The 21537-nt window shown below is 32.9% G+C and overlaps 1 protein-coding gene across 2 annotated transcripts in view; it reads right to left on the bottom strand.

Annotated features, from left to right (window-relative positions):
- Window positions 1-21537, bottom strand: part of LOC114327699 (7-methylguanosine phosphate-specific 5'-nucleotidase) — a 40278-nt gene that overhangs the window by 6957 nt on the left and 11784 nt on the right. For both annotated transcript variants that reach the window (XM_028276389.2, XM_028276390.2), the window contains exons 2-4: window positions 14829-14988; window positions 10963-11025; window positions 6101-6230 (exon numbers count right to left, since the gene is read on the bottom strand). In XM_028276389.2, the coding sequence (XP_028132190.1) occupies window positions 6101-6230; window positions 10963-11025; window positions 14829-14988 (353 nt within the window). The remainder of the gene's footprint in view (window positions 1-6100; window positions 6231-10962; window positions 11026-14828; window positions 14989-21537) is intronic.

Below are 21537 nucleotides of genomic sequence, written 5' to 3'. Positions count from 1 at the left end.
ATAGTTGATTTTTTTACCAAGAGGAGTAAACTAAAAAGACAGATTTACGCCCAAGAAAGTTACTAGAAAAGTCACCAAATTCATCTTCTGTTTTAGTTGATCATATCAGGTTTCGATGATAATCCATACATATTATATTATACTAACACATCGCTAAAGAGTTTTAAAAACAACTGTTTTTATATAAAAGTAGACTTAGAATCTAAAAAATTAAAGGAATAATGCAGAAAATACAAAAAATCGCCGATATACTTAATTAACCTATAAAATGACAGAAGTGCCAAAATTTCATAAGTGTCATTAGTGTCAAAATTTAATAACAGTGGAGTAAACTTGCCTACGGTTGGACCAATTAGAAACAAGCATCACGGCGCGGTAAATTTGAATCACTCCTCTTGGTTAAAAAACAAACAATAGTTGTTTTAAAGTCAATAGGTCTGGATCCCGCGTATGAAAAAAAAGTTGATTAATAGCAAGCTGAAAATTTGTTAATAGCTTAAGGGTGTTTAGTCGGACAAACTTTGATATATGGGAACACTGGAACAGGGGAAGTTTTAATTGTGGAACAGGTTAAAAAATTGCAACGGTCAGACCACGAAAACGGCACATGTATTTTGTCCGACAGGACAAACTTAAACTCTCCGAACAGAGATTAAACTCTCTATTTATCACCAAATCGGCGTTTTAATGAGTGGAACATGTAGAATATGTCAAATGACAGGAATTATGACAGGTGATATATAGCAGCCTGATTTTTGCATGAGAGTTTAATCTCTGTTCGGAGAGTTTAAGTCTGTTCTGTCGGACAAAATAAATGTGCCGTTTTCGTGGTCTGACCGTTCCAAATTTATAACCTGTTCCACAATTAAAACTGCCCCTGTTCCAGTGTTCCCATATATCAAAGTTTGTCCGACTAGACACCCTTAAGCAATTAACAAATTTTCAGCTTGCTATTAATCAACTTTTTTTTCATACGCTGGATCCAGACCTACAATAGCATAAACAATTTCAATGTTTAAATTGTTTTTATTTATTTTTTTTTTGTTCTTTTGGTAGTCAGTGTTATCACCTCTAGTTCTTATACAAGCTTCGATTTGCGTGGGCACGCTCCTAATCAAATTATCAACATTTTGTTGTGGTACGTTGCTAGATTCTTCAAGAGCAGCTTGTACTAGCCGTGCGGTGTTGTGTAGATTATTTTTCTTTTAAGCATATCTCACAAACACTCTATAGGGTTAAGCTCGGGTGAGCAAGCAGGCCACTCCAAACAAAGGATATCTTCTGCTTCAATGATGTCTCTAGTCACTCTAATGGTATGTGAAGGTTCATTATCATGCATGAAAATTAAATTTTCTCCTGTTGCACCTCTCCAAAGCTTAATTACAGGTTATCACCATACCTGTGAGCGGTATAAGTTGATTGGGTGAAATTAAAGGAGTTTTTTTAAGGATCACAATGCCTCTCCAGAGCATTACACTTCCCCTTTTATATTTGTCAACAGGTCTGACAGTTTTCGTTCTTGCTTGTCTTCCTCGACCTCTAAGTACACGATTTCGTGGGTCATCTGATTTTACACAAATCCTGGCTTTTTGTGAACATAGCACATTTTGTCAATTCCCAACGTTCCAGTTTTGGTGGTGAAGACACCAATTTAGGCGATCAATCTTGTGTTGCCTGGATAGCTCGGGAATCCATAACTGTCTCCTGCTGTATACTTCTTGGCACGAACTCTTCGGCTTATCGTTTCAACTGAAACAGTTACACCTGTAGCTTCCAAAAGCTGCCTTTGGAGGTACAGGTGAGAAATGGATGGATGCCTTCCAGCTGATTGGACAAATAAACGATGGTGGCGAACCGTTATTACTTTTTGGCGACTTTCCCATGCTTTATTTTTGAGCTTTCCTAATTCCTGTTACCTAGCATAGATTTTGGACAGAACGTCATGTGTAACGTCTAGCTCTGCAGATATGTCCGTCTGAGAACATTACTTGCCCCACAAGACCAATAATCTTTCCCGTTGTAAGTCATATGGCCCCACATAAGGCATACATATTTTCATTTTTGGACGCAACAGTTAGTTTATTTATTTTCGTTCGATTTGCAACTCAAAAATTACCTATACCGTAACGAGCTGTACTATCTGATTGTCTTATCGATTTGTTACCGATAAACCTTTATTTTTCGCAACAATAACAAGTTTTGTTCTAAAGAAATAAATATTGCTTTGAAATACATGGTGATTCCATATAAGTTTGGTTGTGTATATTTTAAAACATTGCGTTGGTATTTTTAGATTCTTAATCAATATAGGTATAAGCACATAAATGTAGGTCGCAATATACAGAGTGGGCCAAAGAAAACAGTCAAGAAAACATGTTTGGCAGTATTTATTAGATTTTAAGGAAATGAAGAAACAGGTCGATTTTTGATCTAAGGGGGACACACTTTTACGGTACACACATCTGTCATTTGTCAACCCCCTCCCTTCCATTTCCCCCGCCCCTTATTTTTAAATACGAAATAGGAGTCGTGTGCTACCTCATTTGAAAGGTCATTCAATTCTCTATTCAGTAATATTAACATTGACATAATTATTTATGTCCATGAAAAATTATTTTGAATTAAATAATTAATTGACACAAAAAGAAGAATGTACGCAATTTATTTAACTCAAAATACATTCTACTACTGACGGAAAACAGAGAAAAATGTTTATTTGGCAAATAAATATTGTTTTTCGCTTAAATTCAATATTCAACCTACCAAAAGGCCGATGGGTGGAAGCTGGAACATTGAAATTAAGCGAAAAGCAATGTTTATTTACCAAAAAAAAAAACATTTTTTTTTTCTGTTTTGTGACAGCAGTAGAATGTATTTTGAATTAAATAAATTACATACATTCTTCTTTTTGTGTCAATTAATTTAATTAAAATATTTTTTTCTTGGACACCCTGTATAAATAATTATGTTAATGTTTATATTACTGAATAGAGAATTGAATAACCTTTTAAATGAGCTAGCACGCGACCCCTATTCCCTATTTAAAAACAAAGGGCGGGGAAGTGGAAGGGAGGGGGTTGACAAGTGACCGATGTATGTACCGTAAAAATGTGTCCCTTAGATCAAACATCGACCTGTTTCTTCATTTCCTTAAAATCTAATAAATACTGCCAAATATCGAGGTCGACTGTATACTGTGGACTTCTTTGGCCCACTCTGTATATTGGAATTCTAAGCAATTCAGGAAATTTGGAGGGCTTTGTAAATTTTTGATGTTTAATATAACTTTTTTGTTTTCAACTTAGCAGTAGATGCCTTAAATTAAGTATCTTTTAGGTTCAGAGCTACCCAGGTTTTGTTACCTCTTTTTTGGTTACCATCCATGACCTAAGACGTTTTCAGATATTTTTTCGAAACTGTCTGTTATAAAGCGGTTGCACTAATGCCAATTGGCTTATTGTATATGGTTTTATGCCGTACTAGCAGTAATTTATAATATAAGTCAATGACTTCTTCTTCTTCTTCTTCTTCAGATGCAAATCCACTAATGGATGTTAGCGATCACACTTTCCATTAACTCTCTGTTTCTTGCAATATGTATCAGAGATTGTATGTAGTTAATCCCTGTCCATTGCCTTATGTTTCAGAGCCAGGACATTTTATTGCGTCCTATTCCTCTCTTGCCTTCAATTTAACCCTCGATTATAAGTTGGAGGAACTGGTATTTTTCATTTCGCATGATGTGACTGACATACACCGTTTTCCTTTTCTTGATGGTTTCAAAAAGTTGGCGTTCTTGGTTGATTCTTTTAAGAACATCTACATTTGTGATTTTCGCCGTCCATGGTATCTTTAGGATACAGCGATAAAGCCACATTTCGAAAACCTCTAATCTGTTTACATCCCTCGTTTTGAGTGTCCAGGCCTCTACGCCATACAGCAGCACCGACCATACGCAGCACTTAGTAAACCTTAGTCTCAGTTGAAGATCGAACACTGAACAGGTCAGTACCTTCCTGAATTTTACGAAAGCTTGTCGAGCTTTCCGACATTCCATTACTTCAAAAAGCCACGTCTCCAGATATTTAAATTTGTTCACTCTTCCAATGGACTTGGTATTCAGTGTTATGGTGGAGTTTTAAAGTACATCCAAGTTTCTGGAGATGATCATGAATTTGGTTTTTTTGGTATTAATTTTTAATTCAATTCGCTAACTGTATTCTCCGACTATAGTGACAAGTTGTTGAAAATCGACTATGTTGTCACAAATTAAGACACAATCATCAGCATATCGTATCTTGTTGATCAATACTCCATTTACTTTGATTTTCATCTCTGCATCTTCCAAAGACTCTTGAAATATGGCTTCCGAATAAATGTTAAATAAAAGAAGAAAAGCACACATCCCTGTCGAACACCTCTTCTTATATGTATGGGTTTGGATATAGAATTATCTATTTTTAATTGCTCCGTTTGATACCAGAACAAGTTTTCAATGCATCTTATAACGTTACAAACGTCACATCTTTGTTATTTTATTTTTAAATAATTATTTTACTTTATTTTCTTTAATATTTCATTAGTAATAATTTTCTTCTATTTGCTTTACCTGATTTCTTCGTTAAAAACTCGTTGGCGCCCTCTTTTATTATCTTCTATATATCTCTTTTCATCTAAAATCTAAATCATCATACTGAACGTACCCCGTATATTCTTACTCTGTAAGTATCTGTCTTAATACAGAACATGCCTGCCACTGCCTACGTCGCACTGTCATGAAAGTGACACTTCATCCCTACCCGCTGACTCAAAATGAAAGTGTAAGGGAAAAATTAATCTATTTACAGAGATGAGCCCATCAGGCCCCATCTATTTCCAGACTTAATATTCTCTTGGGGTAAGAATACATATTATCATATTTTAATTACATTTCTACATCTAGCAGTTTTTCTAATATTTTTTATATCTAACCTAACCTCCCATCTAAAAGCATGGTTTCTGATATTTTAGTTTTAAATACCTAGGTATATCTTTTAATTTACATATATGCACGTTTAGTAATCAAATTTTAACTAGTAATATTCAATCTTAATTCCATTTAATTATTCCTTTGCCAATAACTACTTTTTACGATTGTTTGGCAAGGGCTCGTTTTTGGCTTTTCTTCTTGATGATTGATATGTGTCTTTATCTTATAGTTTTTGGATAGAAATCAACCTTTCCCTCTTCGGGAACCTAAGCCTCACACATAATCGGTGATGCAACTTTAAGGCGAAGAATGAGACCATGACATCCAGACTACAGCACCCAACATCTTCAGCTGCAGGAGCATAGGGCCGAACATCTGCCCAGGTCTACAAGAAGTCTACAGCAGTACCATTCGACATCAAGAAGTTACCATCGAACCAACACCACAAGCCATGCATAATTGTTAGTTTGATCCAGAATTGTTAGTTTTTGGCAAGAATTTGAATATATTTGTTAATGCATTTAATAAGTCATATTTTTATTATCTTTATGAACAATAAACATAATTAGTTAAAAATACTGTTTTGTTTGCTTCCATTCTGAATCTTCATAGTCCATTTCTAAGATTAGGACAACACACCTTGAAAGACTGAGCTAAGCTAAGGGTGTAGCGATGGCTATCTTGGATGATTGAGGTAATATTTTCGAATATTATTTCAATTAGCTGCGGTAGTCCATCGCCTTACTCGTTTCAATCTTATGTCTTTTTGATCTATATCAAGTGTCTTGAGGATCTGCTTTAACTTGTGGTGTTGGACACGATCAAACGCTTTTTCGTAATCTAAAAAGCATAGAAACACGTCAATGACTAGTGTTACCTTTTACTACTGTCTATAAAATGGACTGTGACAAATGCTTCCTCTTGACACACAAACCTATCTTCAAAAATTCCTTTCAAAAGGTCAAGTAAAGTCCCTCTCAAAACGCAACCCAAAAAGTTTTATTTGAGAAGTCTTCTTACAATCCTCTTTGATAACGGGTATACCCATAAACACGTGTCAGAGGATGATAAGAGACTCGACTTGAATCAAAATGCAACCGTCTTTATTTATTTGTTTTATTTGACACTTACCTCTACATTAGATAAATAAACTTCACAGTGCTTAAGTACGGCTACAACAGTGTCTCCGAGTCCAGCGGAAAACACCAATATGGGAACTTTTTTTGATTCGAGAAATTCAAAAAATTCTTTGGTCCCATCCCTGAAATGAAAATCACAAAATTTTGATACCTGATTTTACAGTACGAGGTGAACAGGCTGCAAAAAAATCCATTATAGGCCTGGATTCCACGTAAAAAAAGTTGATTACCTAATAGCAAGCTGAAAATGTATTAATAGCTTAACGGTATCTAGTCGGACAAACTTTGATGTATGGGAACATTGGAATAGGGGAAGTTTTAATTGTGGACCGTGATTTTAATTGTGGAACTGGTCATCTTGACAAGTTTATGATTGTAAAAACTAGCAGGTTGTTTTTAAGTTTATTCAATAGTCAACTTTATGTAATATATGTTCTGTCCGACAAGATACATGGGACGTTTTCGTAGTCTAACTGGCGTTCGAAACCTGTAATCTGTTCCACAATTAAAACTTCCCCTGTTATAGTGTTCCTGTACATCAAAGTTTGTCCGACTACACAACGTTAAGCTATTAACAAATTTTCATTTTTTTAGTACGCGGGATCCAGGCCTATTATGTAAAGGTAAGTAACGCTATATAGAGATCATAGTTTTTGATAAGCACAAATATATTTTTCGGCAGTTTCTTGAATAATAATTTTAAAAGAAAAAAGCTTATTGATAAAAAAATATTGAATTCTTTAATGTCATTTTGTAAAATTTACTGTAATATAGTTTGTTTCGAGATGATTGTAATACAAACGTTCTAATCTTCATCATCTTTGTCTTTACCAATATGCGTGGTGGTTTCATATTTGCATTTCTACATAAGTTTCTATCGTTGAACATGCCCAAACAATCTTAACACATTCGCTGCCACCTGATGCCAGAAAGCGTTTTGCGTACGTGAGTCAGGTGCCTTTTGACTTTCATAACCTGTGGAATTAAATAGGGTTCTTTCCCTTAAAGTGTTACCAAAACCAGATGTAAAAAATCTTATTTAAAAAAATTATTTTGAACCTCCCAAATATAAATAATTGATGGATTCGACCGTTACTTGATGGAAGTTCATTTTATCTAACAATAAAACACTGAAAACGTTTGTTTTCTATACTTCCACAAAATTGATTACAACTATGTGACTACAGCTGTTTCGGCAGAGTGCCTTTCTCAAGTGATTTAGATTACTATGGGTTTGTCTTTCTAAAGTCTTTAACTGAAGAGGTTGAAGAGTGGGGAGCTGTTTGTCTCGAGTTAGTCATTCAGAATTATATCTGTACTAGCTATAATACCCGGCTTCGCCCGAGAGTTGATATGAGATTACGCGGTAGTTGCAATAAAAAAATAAACTATGACGTAATAGTACAAAAATTTATTGAAAACATTCGCTCATTTTTTACACTATTTGCTTATAAACATATAGAAACATATACATATATATATATTATAAACATATATATATATATGTTATAAACATATTAGAATTAATTAAAGACACTATTAATTATGTTTTCAAAAATAATTATTTTTTCAAAAATAATTAATATAAATAATTAATAATCAAACTGAGAACTTCCTTTTTCTGAAGTCGGTTAAAAATACTTACATTTGATATTTCACAATAAAGGCTCACAGACGACTTTTTTCTTCTCGGCTTCAAAATCGAGAATTAATTAAACACACTATTAAAAATACTGACACGTGATACTTCAAAATAAATGCTCACAGATAACTTCTTTCAGTTCCTTTCGCAATCGCTTTTCAAATCGAACTAACTCTGGCGGGTGATACCGGGCCCTTATATATTCAGAGAGCATATTCGGAAAAGTTCGAGAGTATTTTCTTTTACACATTCTAGAATGTACTCGACATTATCGTCCGCCGTAACAATAAGTTCTGCAGCTATAGCATAAGTAGTAAAGGCGCGAAATTTGAAAACTTAAATTTTTAAATATTTTCAGAATTAATAATTAATAATTTGAATAACTAAACTTATCTCGCTTCAACTCCAAAATATATATATTTATTATATATAATGATGATAATGATGTTAATACCGGAATATTTAAAAGTTTGGCGAAGGGGCGAAATTGGGAATATTTAAAAATTTGGTGGAGGAGCCAGGTCTAGGGTTAGCCAAGCTTGCTAGGAAAAGCCCTTATATCTTTAAAAATACGCCCTTTAAGTTAAAACGGGAACTTACTTGTTCGAGGGGGGATAAAGGGCTATTGCACTATATAAGTCACTTTATCGTATCGGGAATCCTTTTTAAGTTTTATCGGCACACACATTTTATCAACTTAGTTTTATTATATATAATGATTTTTCAATTTATTAATTTCCATAGATTCTAATAAAGATAGCTAAGGCCTTTATTTTGAATATGCAGAATTTGAAACTGTTCATTAAAAGAATGATTATAATCTAGAAGGTGAAGTGCGTATGTAGAAGTGTCTGTTTTTCTATTGTTGAAAGCCCTTTTTTGTTCTGCTATCCGTTTGTCAAAGGTTCTGTCAGTTTGACCGATGTCCGTGGTCTTGTGGTGACTGTCCGAAAACTTACATTGGTCAAACTGGCAGAACCTTTGACAAACGGATAGAAGAACACAAAAGCGCTTTCAACAATAGAAAAATAGACACTTCTACATACGCACTTCACCTTCTAGATTCTAGATCATAATCATTCTTTTAATAAACAGTTTCAAATTATGCATATTCAAAATAAAGGCCTTAAGCTATTTTTATTAGAATCTATGGAAATTAATAAACTGAAAAATACAGATATAATTCTGAATGACCAACTCGAGACAAACAGCTCCCCACTCCTCAACCTCTTGAGTTAAAGACTTTAAAAAGACAAACCCATAGTAATCTAAATCACTTGAGAAAGGGACTCTGCCGAAACAGCTGTAGTCACATAGTTGTAATAAAAGAGAATTGTATAAATTTTGTCATTAATCCATTTAAAAAGTGTTTCTCAATGGAAATTAAAGAAAATGAGGACATTCAATCTTGCAATTGGGTATTTCTTTGGTAGATTTTAATCCGTTTAATTGCTGAAAAACTGATGAACTGTTAAAAATAGGTTTGCCAATTTAAGATCTTCCTGAAATGCATTATCAAGTTATCGATATAATCTGGATTATTAAAAAAAAACTGTCAGTTCTGTTATTAACTTTACTCTGTCAAATTTTTATCCATATAGCTTTACAAATTGATGAAAGGCATCTGGGATTGTTTTGTGTTATTTTTAAAATTGTCAAAATCAAAATATATTGCCAAACACTCGAGATGCTTTACATTAGAAAACCTATTTTTAAGTTGAATAATCATAGTGTCAACCATTTCAAAAAAAATCGTCAACGACACTCATCCATGTTTAATTGCACGCACACTTTAATAGGTAAGTAACCATTGTAATCATTCTAAAAAGTGGTAACAAGATTTCTATTATCCACAGTCCACAGCACCATAGCGCACCCACGCCTTGGCCTTTCCAAATTTTCAGACACGACCGTTTCCGCCCGTCCGACCGATTTCGTTACCACAAACAAAAGTGGTAACAAAATAACCTGCAACCGAGTCGCATAAACTCGTCAATATTTTAGTGCGTCTAGTTGGCTTTTTACCGAATTACTATTAATTAACACTCATATTTCTATTGTAAAAATAAATAAAATGGAATTATTAAATAATTCCATGTGAAATTTTCACAGTAGTCATAAAATATTTTTATTTGCCATATTCTTAACTGTTGCCAATGGTAACAGTGGTTACATGGACGATTCGCCAGTGGTTCTTTCTTACGAAAATGACTGAATATGTAGTGCCAGCGAATGTGTTAATAATAATCTCTCATTTTAGCATCAATTGATGCCACTCTTAGACTTCCCCTAATATACTCATTCCTAATTTTATTCTTTTTGTGTTACTCCACTCATCCATCCAAGCATTATCTTTCCCGTCACATACATTCGTTATTCCTACTTCTTTTTAAATGCCCAACATTCAGTTCAGTGCATCATAGCTTGTCTTGTTTTGTAAATAGGTATTACTAATATACAGCTTCTCCATTCATCTGGGGGCATTTATCGCACTTCCATAATTCTATTAAATAAACCTGTTAGCCAAATTATTCCTCTATCTTCTAAAGCTATTCACCCTTCCCCAGGAATATCATCTGGTCCAACTGCTTCTTCTGTCTTTATTTATTGCACTGCTTGATCTTCTTTCTCGTTTGTTACTTTGGTGACCATTTCTGTTACTATCTCCATTAACTCAATTGGTTTTCTGTCAAATTCTTCATTTAATAAATTGCCAAAGTACTTGTTCCATCTCTTTTTGATACCCTTTTCGTGAACTAGTACTTTATTGCCAAAAAGAAAGACCATCTTAGCTCATCATCTTAGAAACGGTAATAAACCTAACCTAACAGTCATTGTATATTATGTACAGTGGAACCCCGATAAGTCGGTCTCCGACAACCCGGACCGATCTTCATCAGACAAAACAAAAATTTTTTCACTTTGACCTAGTTTTTTACCAAGAAATAAACAATACTGTATACAACTGTACGTAATTTACATGTATTGTGAATATGTCTTTCATGTTTTTGCAATGATAATGTGTACTTGTTTGTTATTTATATGTATTTTATTAATTTCTACCATATTCTCCGACTAACCCGGATTTTCGATAACCCGGATCGGCCGCGGTCCCGATTAATCCGACTTATCGAGGTTCCACTGTATTTAAATTGAATGACTGCATGCCAGCAAAATATTGAGTGTAACTAGTATGATAAAGTAATATTCACCTCATAGACGGTCCAACAATCGCACATATATTTTCAATTTCTTCTGGAGGAACAACTAAACCTCTGGAACATAATAAATATACATAATTATAACGACAAATATAATTATAACAAGCCCATAAATTATCTAATGTCGTTCATTAAGTCCCAGGCCTAATATAGATGTCGCCACTAACAACAAATTATCATATGGTTTAGAAAGTACCAACGCTCAGTGGGATGTCTCGCTTCAACCTTGAATGCAGTTCCAGTAGGGAGCCAATAGCATAGATCAGCAGGAAGAAGCTCATAACAACAGAAAAGGCATGCTACGGGTTAATGCAAGAAAAGCGCCAGTACATAACACTGAGTGAGATGGCCGTGAAGACCAGAAAATTCTTCCACCAAGCGACAAGAAGATCAAGGATATCCTCGCTAAAAGCAAAGTGCAGAAACCCATAAACTTATTGACCATCTAAGCAGTTGTTTCAGAATATCATATTAAAATAATTTTTTTTTCACGAATTCGCTAAATGTTTGCCACATAATCCGCCATTTCGAATTCTGACATATAAATTCATAATCAGTTACGTGAAAAACCTTTTTCAAAAATTTCACACAAATACGTTAATGCTATATTTTTGAGCCATTTTTAAGTTTTTTGCATTTTTTGACATCAAATTTGTAATCTGCGTCACAAAAAACCTATAAGGGCATAGTTTTGTGGGATTTTGTATTCATTTTCTGAGAGTATTCAGAATGGCTTAACCCACTTTGCAGCGTTCAAACACCTTTGAAACTTTTAGTTCATTCAGATGTAAACCATTAGTACAATTTATATTGGTTAAAGTGAAGCTATATTTGAAATTATTCTCAAAACAATACAATACATCGTTTTGGACGGTGAATCGTTTATTAACGACAAATAGACAAGGTGAAAACGGCGGGTTCGTTGGAAAAAATATTCCCATGAGATTTTTTTGCATAATCACATTCGTGAGACACCCCAGAATAAGGTGCAAGAAGTCACCCACGCGAAAAGTGATCCAATTCTTTTTAGGTTTTTTTTGGACCATTCTGGGAAAAAAAGGTATCTTGTAATTTTTCTCTAAAGTTGATCGTTTTCGAGTTACATATATAAGCAATTTAAAATTTGAAAAACGCGAATATTGCCATTTTTAAAACATAATAACTCAGTTAAAAATTATTATTATGAAAGTCAGAAAGCGACTAAATCAAAGTTTAAAGCCACCCCTACGTGATCATAAAGAAATTTGTGTCATTAATTTATTACTAAGCTGTTATTTTTAATTATTAACAATGAGCGGTAACATCATTGTGACGCGGCTGTAAATGTGAGTGCGACTAAGATGGCACCATTGACTGCCGGAATGGCATCAGATTCTCTCTCGCACTCACCTTTGACGGCCGCTTAATACGTGCTTGGTGCTCATTATTATTACTTAAAAATAACAGCTTAGTAATAAATTAATGACAAAATTTTCTTAAGGATCTTGTAGGGGGGCTTTAAACTGTGATTTAGTCACTTTCTAACTTTAATAATAATAACTTTTAACCGAGTTATTAAGGCTTGAAAATCGCAATTTTTCATTTTTTTTTCAATTTTAAATTGCGTATAACTCGAAAACGATAAACTCTAGAGAAAAATTATAAGATACCTTTTTTGTCCAGAATGGTACAAAATATCTTAAAAAAATTTGTCCGTGCCGAAAATATTGATTTTTGCAATTAGATTAAAAAAATTGTTAAAAAAAATTTGGACCAGTTTTCACGTGGGCGACTTGAACCTTATTCTGGGATGTCTCACGAATGTGATGATGCAAAAAAATCTCATGGGAATATCTTTTCCAACGAACCCGCTGCTTTCGCCTTGTCTAAAAGCTGTGTTCGAAGTTAAAAGCATATGATCACGATTTACTAATGACAACTGGTGTTTCATTCAGGGAGCTATTTGTCACTGTCAGCTGAATAAGCATGAGGTTGTATAAATGTGTGCCAATGTATGAAACATGCATCAACCACTTCACTCAAAAGTCAAATTAACATTCAACTGAGTTGGCAGCAATAGCTGAAAGCTGTCCAAAGCGACTAAAGACAGAAATATCAGTTGAAAAAGTTTTGGGTTTGGTGTTTTGGAATCGTAATATATTTTGTTCATTAATTACCTCTAGAAAGGAAGAACCATCAACAGCGAATATTTTAATGCTAAAGTAGCGAATATTTTAGCATTAACATATTCGCTATTGATGGTTCTTCAATAATGAAAAGCGTTATTGGTGAGATCGAAGGAAAAAATTGCGAAAAAAGGCCAAAAACGAAGACCAAAGAAGTCCTGTCTCATCAGGAAGATTGAGTTATTTTCGCACCCACCATATTCTTCAGATTTGGCCCTCAATGACAAATTTAAAGCTAAACTGATGTTTTAGAGAAATAAATTTAGCACAAATGAGGATGTTAGTGTGAAAAATGTGGAGTATTTTGATGCCAAAGAGAAATGCTCTAGAAAAACAAAGAATTTCTTTGTGGCATCTTATACAATTTACTATCTTATTGGGAAATAAGCCACAATTTAATTTAAAAATGAATTTTATTGACGTTTCGACCTCCACTTCGGAGGTCGTTATAGAAATACAAAATATTAATAAATTAAACATATTTGGTTGCTTAGTAAAAACATTCTTCTAATAATTTAATGTTACGTGTTCTCTACTCTTCTTTATGGCTTGGAAGCGTGGCCATTGAAACAAGTCCATTTGAATAAGTTAGCCGCCTTTGAATTTTGGTGTTACAGAAGAATCCTACGAATATCATGGATTCAAAGAATGTCAAACACGTGGAAGTAACTAGAAGGACAGGAAATCAACCGGAAATAATACTATCAAAAGATGAAAACTTGAGTGATTGGGACATGTGATCAGAGGGCAAAAATACTCATTATTAAAACTTATTATGCAAGGCAAAATCCAAGGAAAGCGAAATGTGGGAAGACGAAGAACATCCTGGCTTAAGAACTTACGGGAATGTCGAATGCAGTAGTGTAGAGGTATTTAGAGCGGCAGTCAACAGGGTCCGCATTGCCATGATGATTTCCAACCTTCGATAGAAGATGGAACTTAAAGAAGAATAATTATTTAATTTAATCTGACTCATTCATATCGGCAAGTCAGACATATATTATACATTTTAAAGTAGAAGACTTTAAAATGATATTGCCAATATTTATTAGTTGCGTTCCTGGGACGACTTTATTGAAATATAGTTCATTCGATTACATCAAATCAACTAAAGAATTAGGTAGGATAGTATCATGAGGTTTTTTCTTGGATTTTCTTCGTGATTTAGGTACTTTGGAATCACTAACACGAGAATATTACTGTCATCATTGCATGTGGTTGTCTTTTAAAGACAAATCACATGCTATCATTTTTGTGAAGGATATTCTGAAGTTAAAGTTAATTTCATGTAATCGAATGAACTATCTTTCAATAAAGTCGTCCCAGGAACGCACTCATAAATATTGGCAATATCACTTTAAAGACTTCTTCTTTAAAATGTATAACATATATGTCTGAATTGCCGATATGAATGAGTCAGATTAAATTAAATTATTAGAAGAATCTTTTTACTAAGCAACAAAATTTGTTTAATTAATATTTTGTAGGTATTTCGATAACGGCCTTTGAAGTGGAAGTCGAAACGTCAATAAATTTTATTTTTAAATGAAATTGTGGCTTATTTCCCAATAAAATCGTAAATTTTGCCATAATATAATGAGATATAGAAATGTATCTAAAAAGTATTTTCATAGTTACGCCTGGAACTTATTGAGTAAAGTTGCAAATAAATTAATTAGCTAAAAAACGTACTTTAATATTTTCTCCGATAATGTCCACCATTCATTCATCAACTTTATTTTTTCGTCTCTAGGAATTGTGGGATCTATTTCACGCGGTGCGTATATCTTATCTAAGGCATTGGCTGCATCTATGTATTCTGTTGTGAGTGAAGGACAATCATAGAACATATCTGAAAAAATATATATTCTCAATTATTTATCTGACGACAAGATAAAATTGAAGCGAACTGCAAATGAAAGAATAATCAAACAGAAAAGTTCATGATCCTAATTAATAGGAATGTAAATAATTTTACAATCCTATTAGTGTAGGAAACAGAGGTTGAACCTCGCAAAATGGACACAAGTCCGTTTTTTTTTTCTGGTATATCAAGGGGTGATTATTATGAGATTAACTTTTTCTTAAAAAATTTCGCCCCGGAAACCCCCTTTTCATCCCTTTAAAGGGGGCAATTTGTGGTTTTTGCGAAACGTAGCTCTTCCTGTACGTTTTGCAAAAAATTTACTTAATAGTAAAATGAAGAGGACTATATTTCCTATTTATTTCGCGACAGCATATGTCTATCACCCACCGTTTAGCGGGGGTGGCGCCCCAAAGTTGACAAGTTTTTAAAAAAGATGTTTTTTAAAAAAATTATTTTTCTCTAACTGTAATGAAAATTAAGAAGAAATCCTGGGGAGATTAATCACATAGAAGTGGCTGATTTTTTGATATAGGTTTCATTTAGCGGCAATTTCCCGTTTTTTAATTACAGGGTGTTACATTTTAAAAAACCCCTTTTTATACCATCTGAACCGCCTATGCTAAAGTAAAAAAACTCTCAGCGATTATCCATGTACTGGTGTTGTTTACAAATTTCTAAAATGCACCCCCATTTTTTTTCCGGAACCATCCCAAAAAAAGGAGAATTAATAAAGAAAGTGATTTTCTTGGAATCCTTCACACACCATGCTCTTTATTAAAATGCTTCATATATCATTTTGTGCACGTTCTTATTACCCATGCATGGACACCAAACTAGATTTCTTAAATCAACCCCGTAGCAAAAAAAAATTTATAAAGGGGGTTGAAAATTGTTTTTTTTTGCTTTTTGGCCCATATGGACATATGCTCCATCAATAGGGTTTTTCATAAATATATATGATTATTGCAACATCCCTGTGGAAACTACCCCTATCCTTGAAAATAAACTGCAGAAACTACCCCTATCCCTTGGAGAGCATGTTTTCACGATTTTCTCATTACCTATGCATTTTTTTAAAACAAAACTTATATAAAATTAAAGATCACTATTTTCTCTACAAATAAGGTCCTATGCATTTTTTTCGTATAAGCAACCGTTACGGCACAGTGAAGCCGTAAACCTCAGAAATGCTTTGGCGGGCTCCAGTTTTTGTCTTTTTTTTCGTCACCTATTCATTTTATGGATAACGTGCTTATAGAACATAAAAGAACACACTGTCTGCTACACATTATGACCTATTCATATTTTATTTTCTTTGCACCCTAAAGCCACAGTGGTGGCCCAAAATAAATTTTTCATTATTTTCTTTATTAATTCTCCTTTTTTTGGGGTGGTTCCGGGGAAAATATGGGGGGTGCATTATACAAATTTGTAAATACCACTAGTACATAGATAATCGCTGAAAGTTTTTTTACTCTAGCATAGGCGGTTCAGATGGTATCAAAAAGGGGTTTTTTAAAATGTAACACCCTGTAATTAAAAAATTTGCAATTGCCCTTAAATGAAACCTATATCAAAAAATCAGCCACTTATTTGTGATTAATTGCCGCAGGGTTTCTTCTTAATTTTCATTACAGTTAGGGAAAAATAATTTTTTTTTTAAACATCTTTTATAAAATTTGCCAACTTTGGGGCGCCACCCCCGCTAAACGGTGGGTGATAGATATATGCTGTCGGGAAATAAATAGTAGGAAATATAATCCTCTTCATTTTACTATTAAGTAAATTTTTTGCAAAACGTACAGGAACGGCTACGTTTCGCAAAAACCACAAATTACCCCCTTTAAAGGGGGGTTCCGGGGCAATATTTTTTAAGAAAAAGTTAGTCTTATAATAGACTATAATATAATAGTATATCAAGGCTCCCCTTGATATACCAGAAAAAAAATAAAACCGGACTTGTGTCCATTTTGCGAGGTCCAACCTCTGTTTCCTACACTATATAGACCAGGGTAATAAGACAAAAATATACCCTGTTCGTGACACTCGAGCAGCCAGGATACTGAAGCGTTTTTTCGACAAGTAATACCTATAGGAACAAATTGTAACTATTTCCTGCGTAGGATCTGGCGGCCATTTCTATTTATAAACAATTAACTGTCAAAAAATGGCATTTTTTCCTTTTTTTTCAAATCAATGGAAAACAGTGAAACTTATAATTTTTTTAGTACAAATATCTTTGAGATTATGGAAAAAGCTTTAAAATGACGTATTACAAAGTTTGATATACTCATTTATTGTTAATATAATTGCGAAAAAAGATCGAAATTGCAAAAAAAATTAATTTCGCAATATCTATTGTAAAAATTAGTGTACAGCTTTGAAATTCTTGTCATATAAGGGTTCTTTGGTGCTTAATATGTGATAAAAATTTCAAAGCGATTCATTCAATTGTTTAAATTTTATTCGAATTGTTTATATCAGTGAGCATTTTTTGTGCACTAACATAAGTCAGAAAAAAATGACGTTAGAACCATTCCACAGGTGTCAAATGGAAGAGCATGAACTATATTTTCAACTTGGTTTAAAAAAAGCGACTAAAAAATGCATTTATTAGTAATAAATAATTATGCAAAAGTATCGTAAACCTTTCCTTATAAACTTTTTGAATAACTTTTTCCAAAAAAATTAACTTTTTTAGCCTGTTTTAAGTGCACAACTACCAAGTAATGTTATTTATATCATAATTGATAAAAAATTGTAATAATAATATATAATTTCTCATATAACACAATAAAAAGTTTATAAGGAAAGATTTACGATACTTTTGCATAATTATTTATTACTAATAAATGCATTTTTTATTCGCTTCTTTTAAACCAAGTTGAAAATATAGCTCATGCTCTTTCATTTGACACCTGTGGAATGGTTCTAACGTAATTTTTTTCTGACTTATGTTATTGTAAAAAAAATGCTCTCTAGGATAAACAATTTGAATATAATTTAAACAATTGAATGAATCGCTTTGAAATTTTTATCACATATTAAGCACCAAAGAACCCTTATATGACAAAAATTTCAAAGCTGTACACTAATTTTTACAATAGATATTGCTAAATTAATTTTTTTTGCAATTTCGACCTTTTTTCGCAATTATATTAACAATAAATGAGTATATCAAACTTTGTAATACGTCATTTTAAAGCTTTTTCCATAATCTCAAAGATATTTGTACTAAAACAACCATAAGTTTCACTGTTTTCCATTGATTTGAAAAAAAAGGGAAAAATGCCATTTTTTGACACTTAATTGTTTATAAATAAAAATGGCCGCCAGATCCTACGCAGGAAATAGTTACAATTTGCTCTTATAGGTATTACCTGTCGAAAAAACGCTTCAGTACCCTGGCTGCTCGAGTGCCATGGAAAAAACCTTATTACCCTGGACTAATATGGCAAATATTTTTCTTCAACACATAATAAACCATAATACTAATACACGAAACAATCTCATAAACTATAATGTACCAATATGCCACAGAGTATTAAATTCTTTAAAAAACTGCCTCAAATCATCATTTATAGCATCAAAAAAGAAACTGACATAAATAAATATAGAAAGTCTGTTCAACAGTTGCTCATACACCTAGAACCGTACAAAGTGGAAGAATACCTTCAAGCTGACCTGCAGGGAGTCTGAGGGCTCTTATATGAATCTAAATGTCACTATTATTATTATTATATTTTAATATTACTTTTATGTTAAGTGTAGGTTGTTTTAGCAACCCTTATAAATTGTAATTGACACCATTCTCTCTATTGACAATTTATTTTTGTAACTTGTGAATCCTGAGAATAAAGCTTTTTTCTATTCTATTCTATTCATCTTAGCCTCTTATCATCAATTTTTGGACAGGAATCTCCCAATCTCTTCATTCATCTCTATCCAGGGCCCAATTTGTTTCGGCTATTTTTTTATGTGATCTACCCATCTTATATGTGTTCTTTCTCTTGGTCGTCTACCTTTGTGAGGTCTCCAATATTGTACTGTGGTGTTCCAACATTGGTCTTTTTGTCTAGCAGTGTGGTCTGCAATTTTCCATTTGAGTTTGGCAATTTTTGTTCTGATATCCTCGATTCTTGTTTTTTTATCTTACCCAGTCCTTACTCTTTCTATCTGACAGTAATTGTTTTAACATTTCCCTTTTTGTTATGGCTAGTTTATTCATATTTGCTTTGGTTAGGGTTCAGGTTTCATCCATATGTCATGATAGAAAAAATGCACTTGTTGAACACACTGCTCCTCAATTATTGAGGTATCTTGTGGTTCTTAAGTATCCAAATAAGTTTTCCAAATCCTGTCCATGCCGGTCGTGCTCTTCTATTGATTTCCGTACTTTGGTTTTCTTTGTGAAGTTTCAGAATTTTTTTTTGCTTGAAAAATGGCTTTGGCAGGGCCAATTAGCCAGACTTGTTTGTGATTGATTGCAGATTCATAGTCATACATTTCTTTATTTCATAACGTAAGTACTACAATATTATTTTTTTGATACAACATAAATATTATTATATTATATTTTTTTATATATTTTAATTTGTGGTAATCACTTTTTTACTTCTATTTATTTTTGTTATTTTTTTACTTGTTTTTTATTTTTCTTTTCTTTTTTTTTGTTTCTATTTTTTTTATCTTATTTTTTTTTCTTTTTAATTTTTTCAAACCAAATTAACAAATTATTCCTAGTTTACAACTTGTATTTACATAATTTAACATGTTTATAAATGAGATGAAGAATTTCCATATCATTTGTAAAGTATTTTTACCATATCATTCCATATCATTTGTTAAAGTATTAAGGTTTATTGGGAAACAACATTTTAAATTTTTTAATTGCCACAAGTACAATTGGGAGTATCTGCCAAGCCGATTCTATGAGTGTAAGATGGAGTAAGAGCATGATTTGCTCTCAGCCGATTAATGGTCTTTATAAAATGTCTATTATATTCTGTGTAAAACCATCTTCCTGAGGATATCCTAGGGTTACAGTGAGCAAAATTTGAGCCAGTATTAGATTCTCTGTAATGCAATTGCCAATTATTTTTAAGTTTTTGTCTGCTAAAAGTATCAATATCTGAAGCTGGAATTAAATTTTTGTTTATTTTTTCTCCGATTATATAAGTTGAGTTAGCAAAATTGTCAACTATTTCATAGCCATTTATTCCCGAATGACCCTTAATCCAAGCAATTGTTACATTTACTCCTAATTGTATAGTTTCAAACAGAGCATTAAGAATATTCAATTCAATGTGGTTTATGTGTTTGACTGTTTGAATGTTACTAAATCTGTCCACCACGCTTTTACTGTCAGTAAATATAACATAATTGTTAGTTGGATTCAGTAGTACATACTGAAGAGCAAACATTACTGCTATCATTTCTGCTGTGTATATTGAGCATTCAATGGGTAAGCTATACTGATGATGGTAATTTTTATTTTCGTGGAACACTGCATAGCCCGTTCCATTTGCGTCTTTTGACCCATCGGTAAATATGTACTGAAAATTTGACCATTTTTCTCTAATAAGTATATCAAACATATTTGGCGGTAAATGTGAGTTTAAATAACATGTTTTAACCTTGTTAGAAAATAATGTTTTTGTCATTTCACTCTAGTAAGATGGAATTTGACTTTTATAGATAATTTCATTGTACTTTACCACACTTAGATAACTTTCTACCAAAGGTATAGATTTTTTAGTTCTCCAATACCTATGAGTAAGGTCTAAAAAAGGCCCATGAAGATCTTGAAGGTATTTACATTTTTTGGACAGAATTCGGGTTGTAAATTTATCACTAAGAAATTGGCGGCGTAAATGCAATGGAGGTTCTACTGCTTCATTTTCCATTATTTGGACTGGTGTTTAATTTTAAATAACCTAGGCATAATCTCAAGCATTTACTTTTTGAATTTAAAGTTTATTTAGAAGTGTATTGGTCGCTGATCCAAATAAATGACAGCTATAGTCGAAAATGGGCCTAATCATGTTACGGTAAAACATCAAAGCGATATTTGGGTCTGCTCCCCAATTTGTTTTACAGAAAGCTCTTAAAATATTTATTGAGTTTTCTGATTTTTTAACAATATGATGAATGTGATCTTTCCATGACAATTTCCTGTCTAGATAGGTACCAAGATACTTAACACAGCTTTTAATAGGAAAATTAAATTTTCCAACATTAAGATTGCCTTGTGGAACTCTGTTTTTTTTGTAAAGTAACACACCTCAGTTTTTGTGTCAGAAATTGATAATCCTACTTCTTCATAGCACTGATTCACGATTTCTAATATGACTTTTAAATTATTCTCACATCTACTTAACAATTTTCCTTCTGTATATAAAACAACATCATCAGCATATTGAAGAATTTTTGTATGGTTGGGTATACTAACTTCAAGATCTATGTTGTACAGGATGTATAAAATAGGGCTTAAAATACTCCCCTGTGGCAATCCAACATTAGTTAGTCGGGGAT

The sequence above is a fragment of the Diabrotica virgifera genome, chromosome 7 (assembly GCF_917563875.1).
Source record: "Diabrotica virgifera virgifera chromosome 7, PGI_DIABVI_V3a".
NCBI classification, from domain to species: domain Eukaryota; kingdom Metazoa; phylum Arthropoda; class Insecta; order Coleoptera; family Chrysomelidae; genus Diabrotica; species Diabrotica virgifera.
Note: the sequence above shows the minus strand (reverse complement) of the source record. Positions and strands in the feature narration are given on the sequence as shown.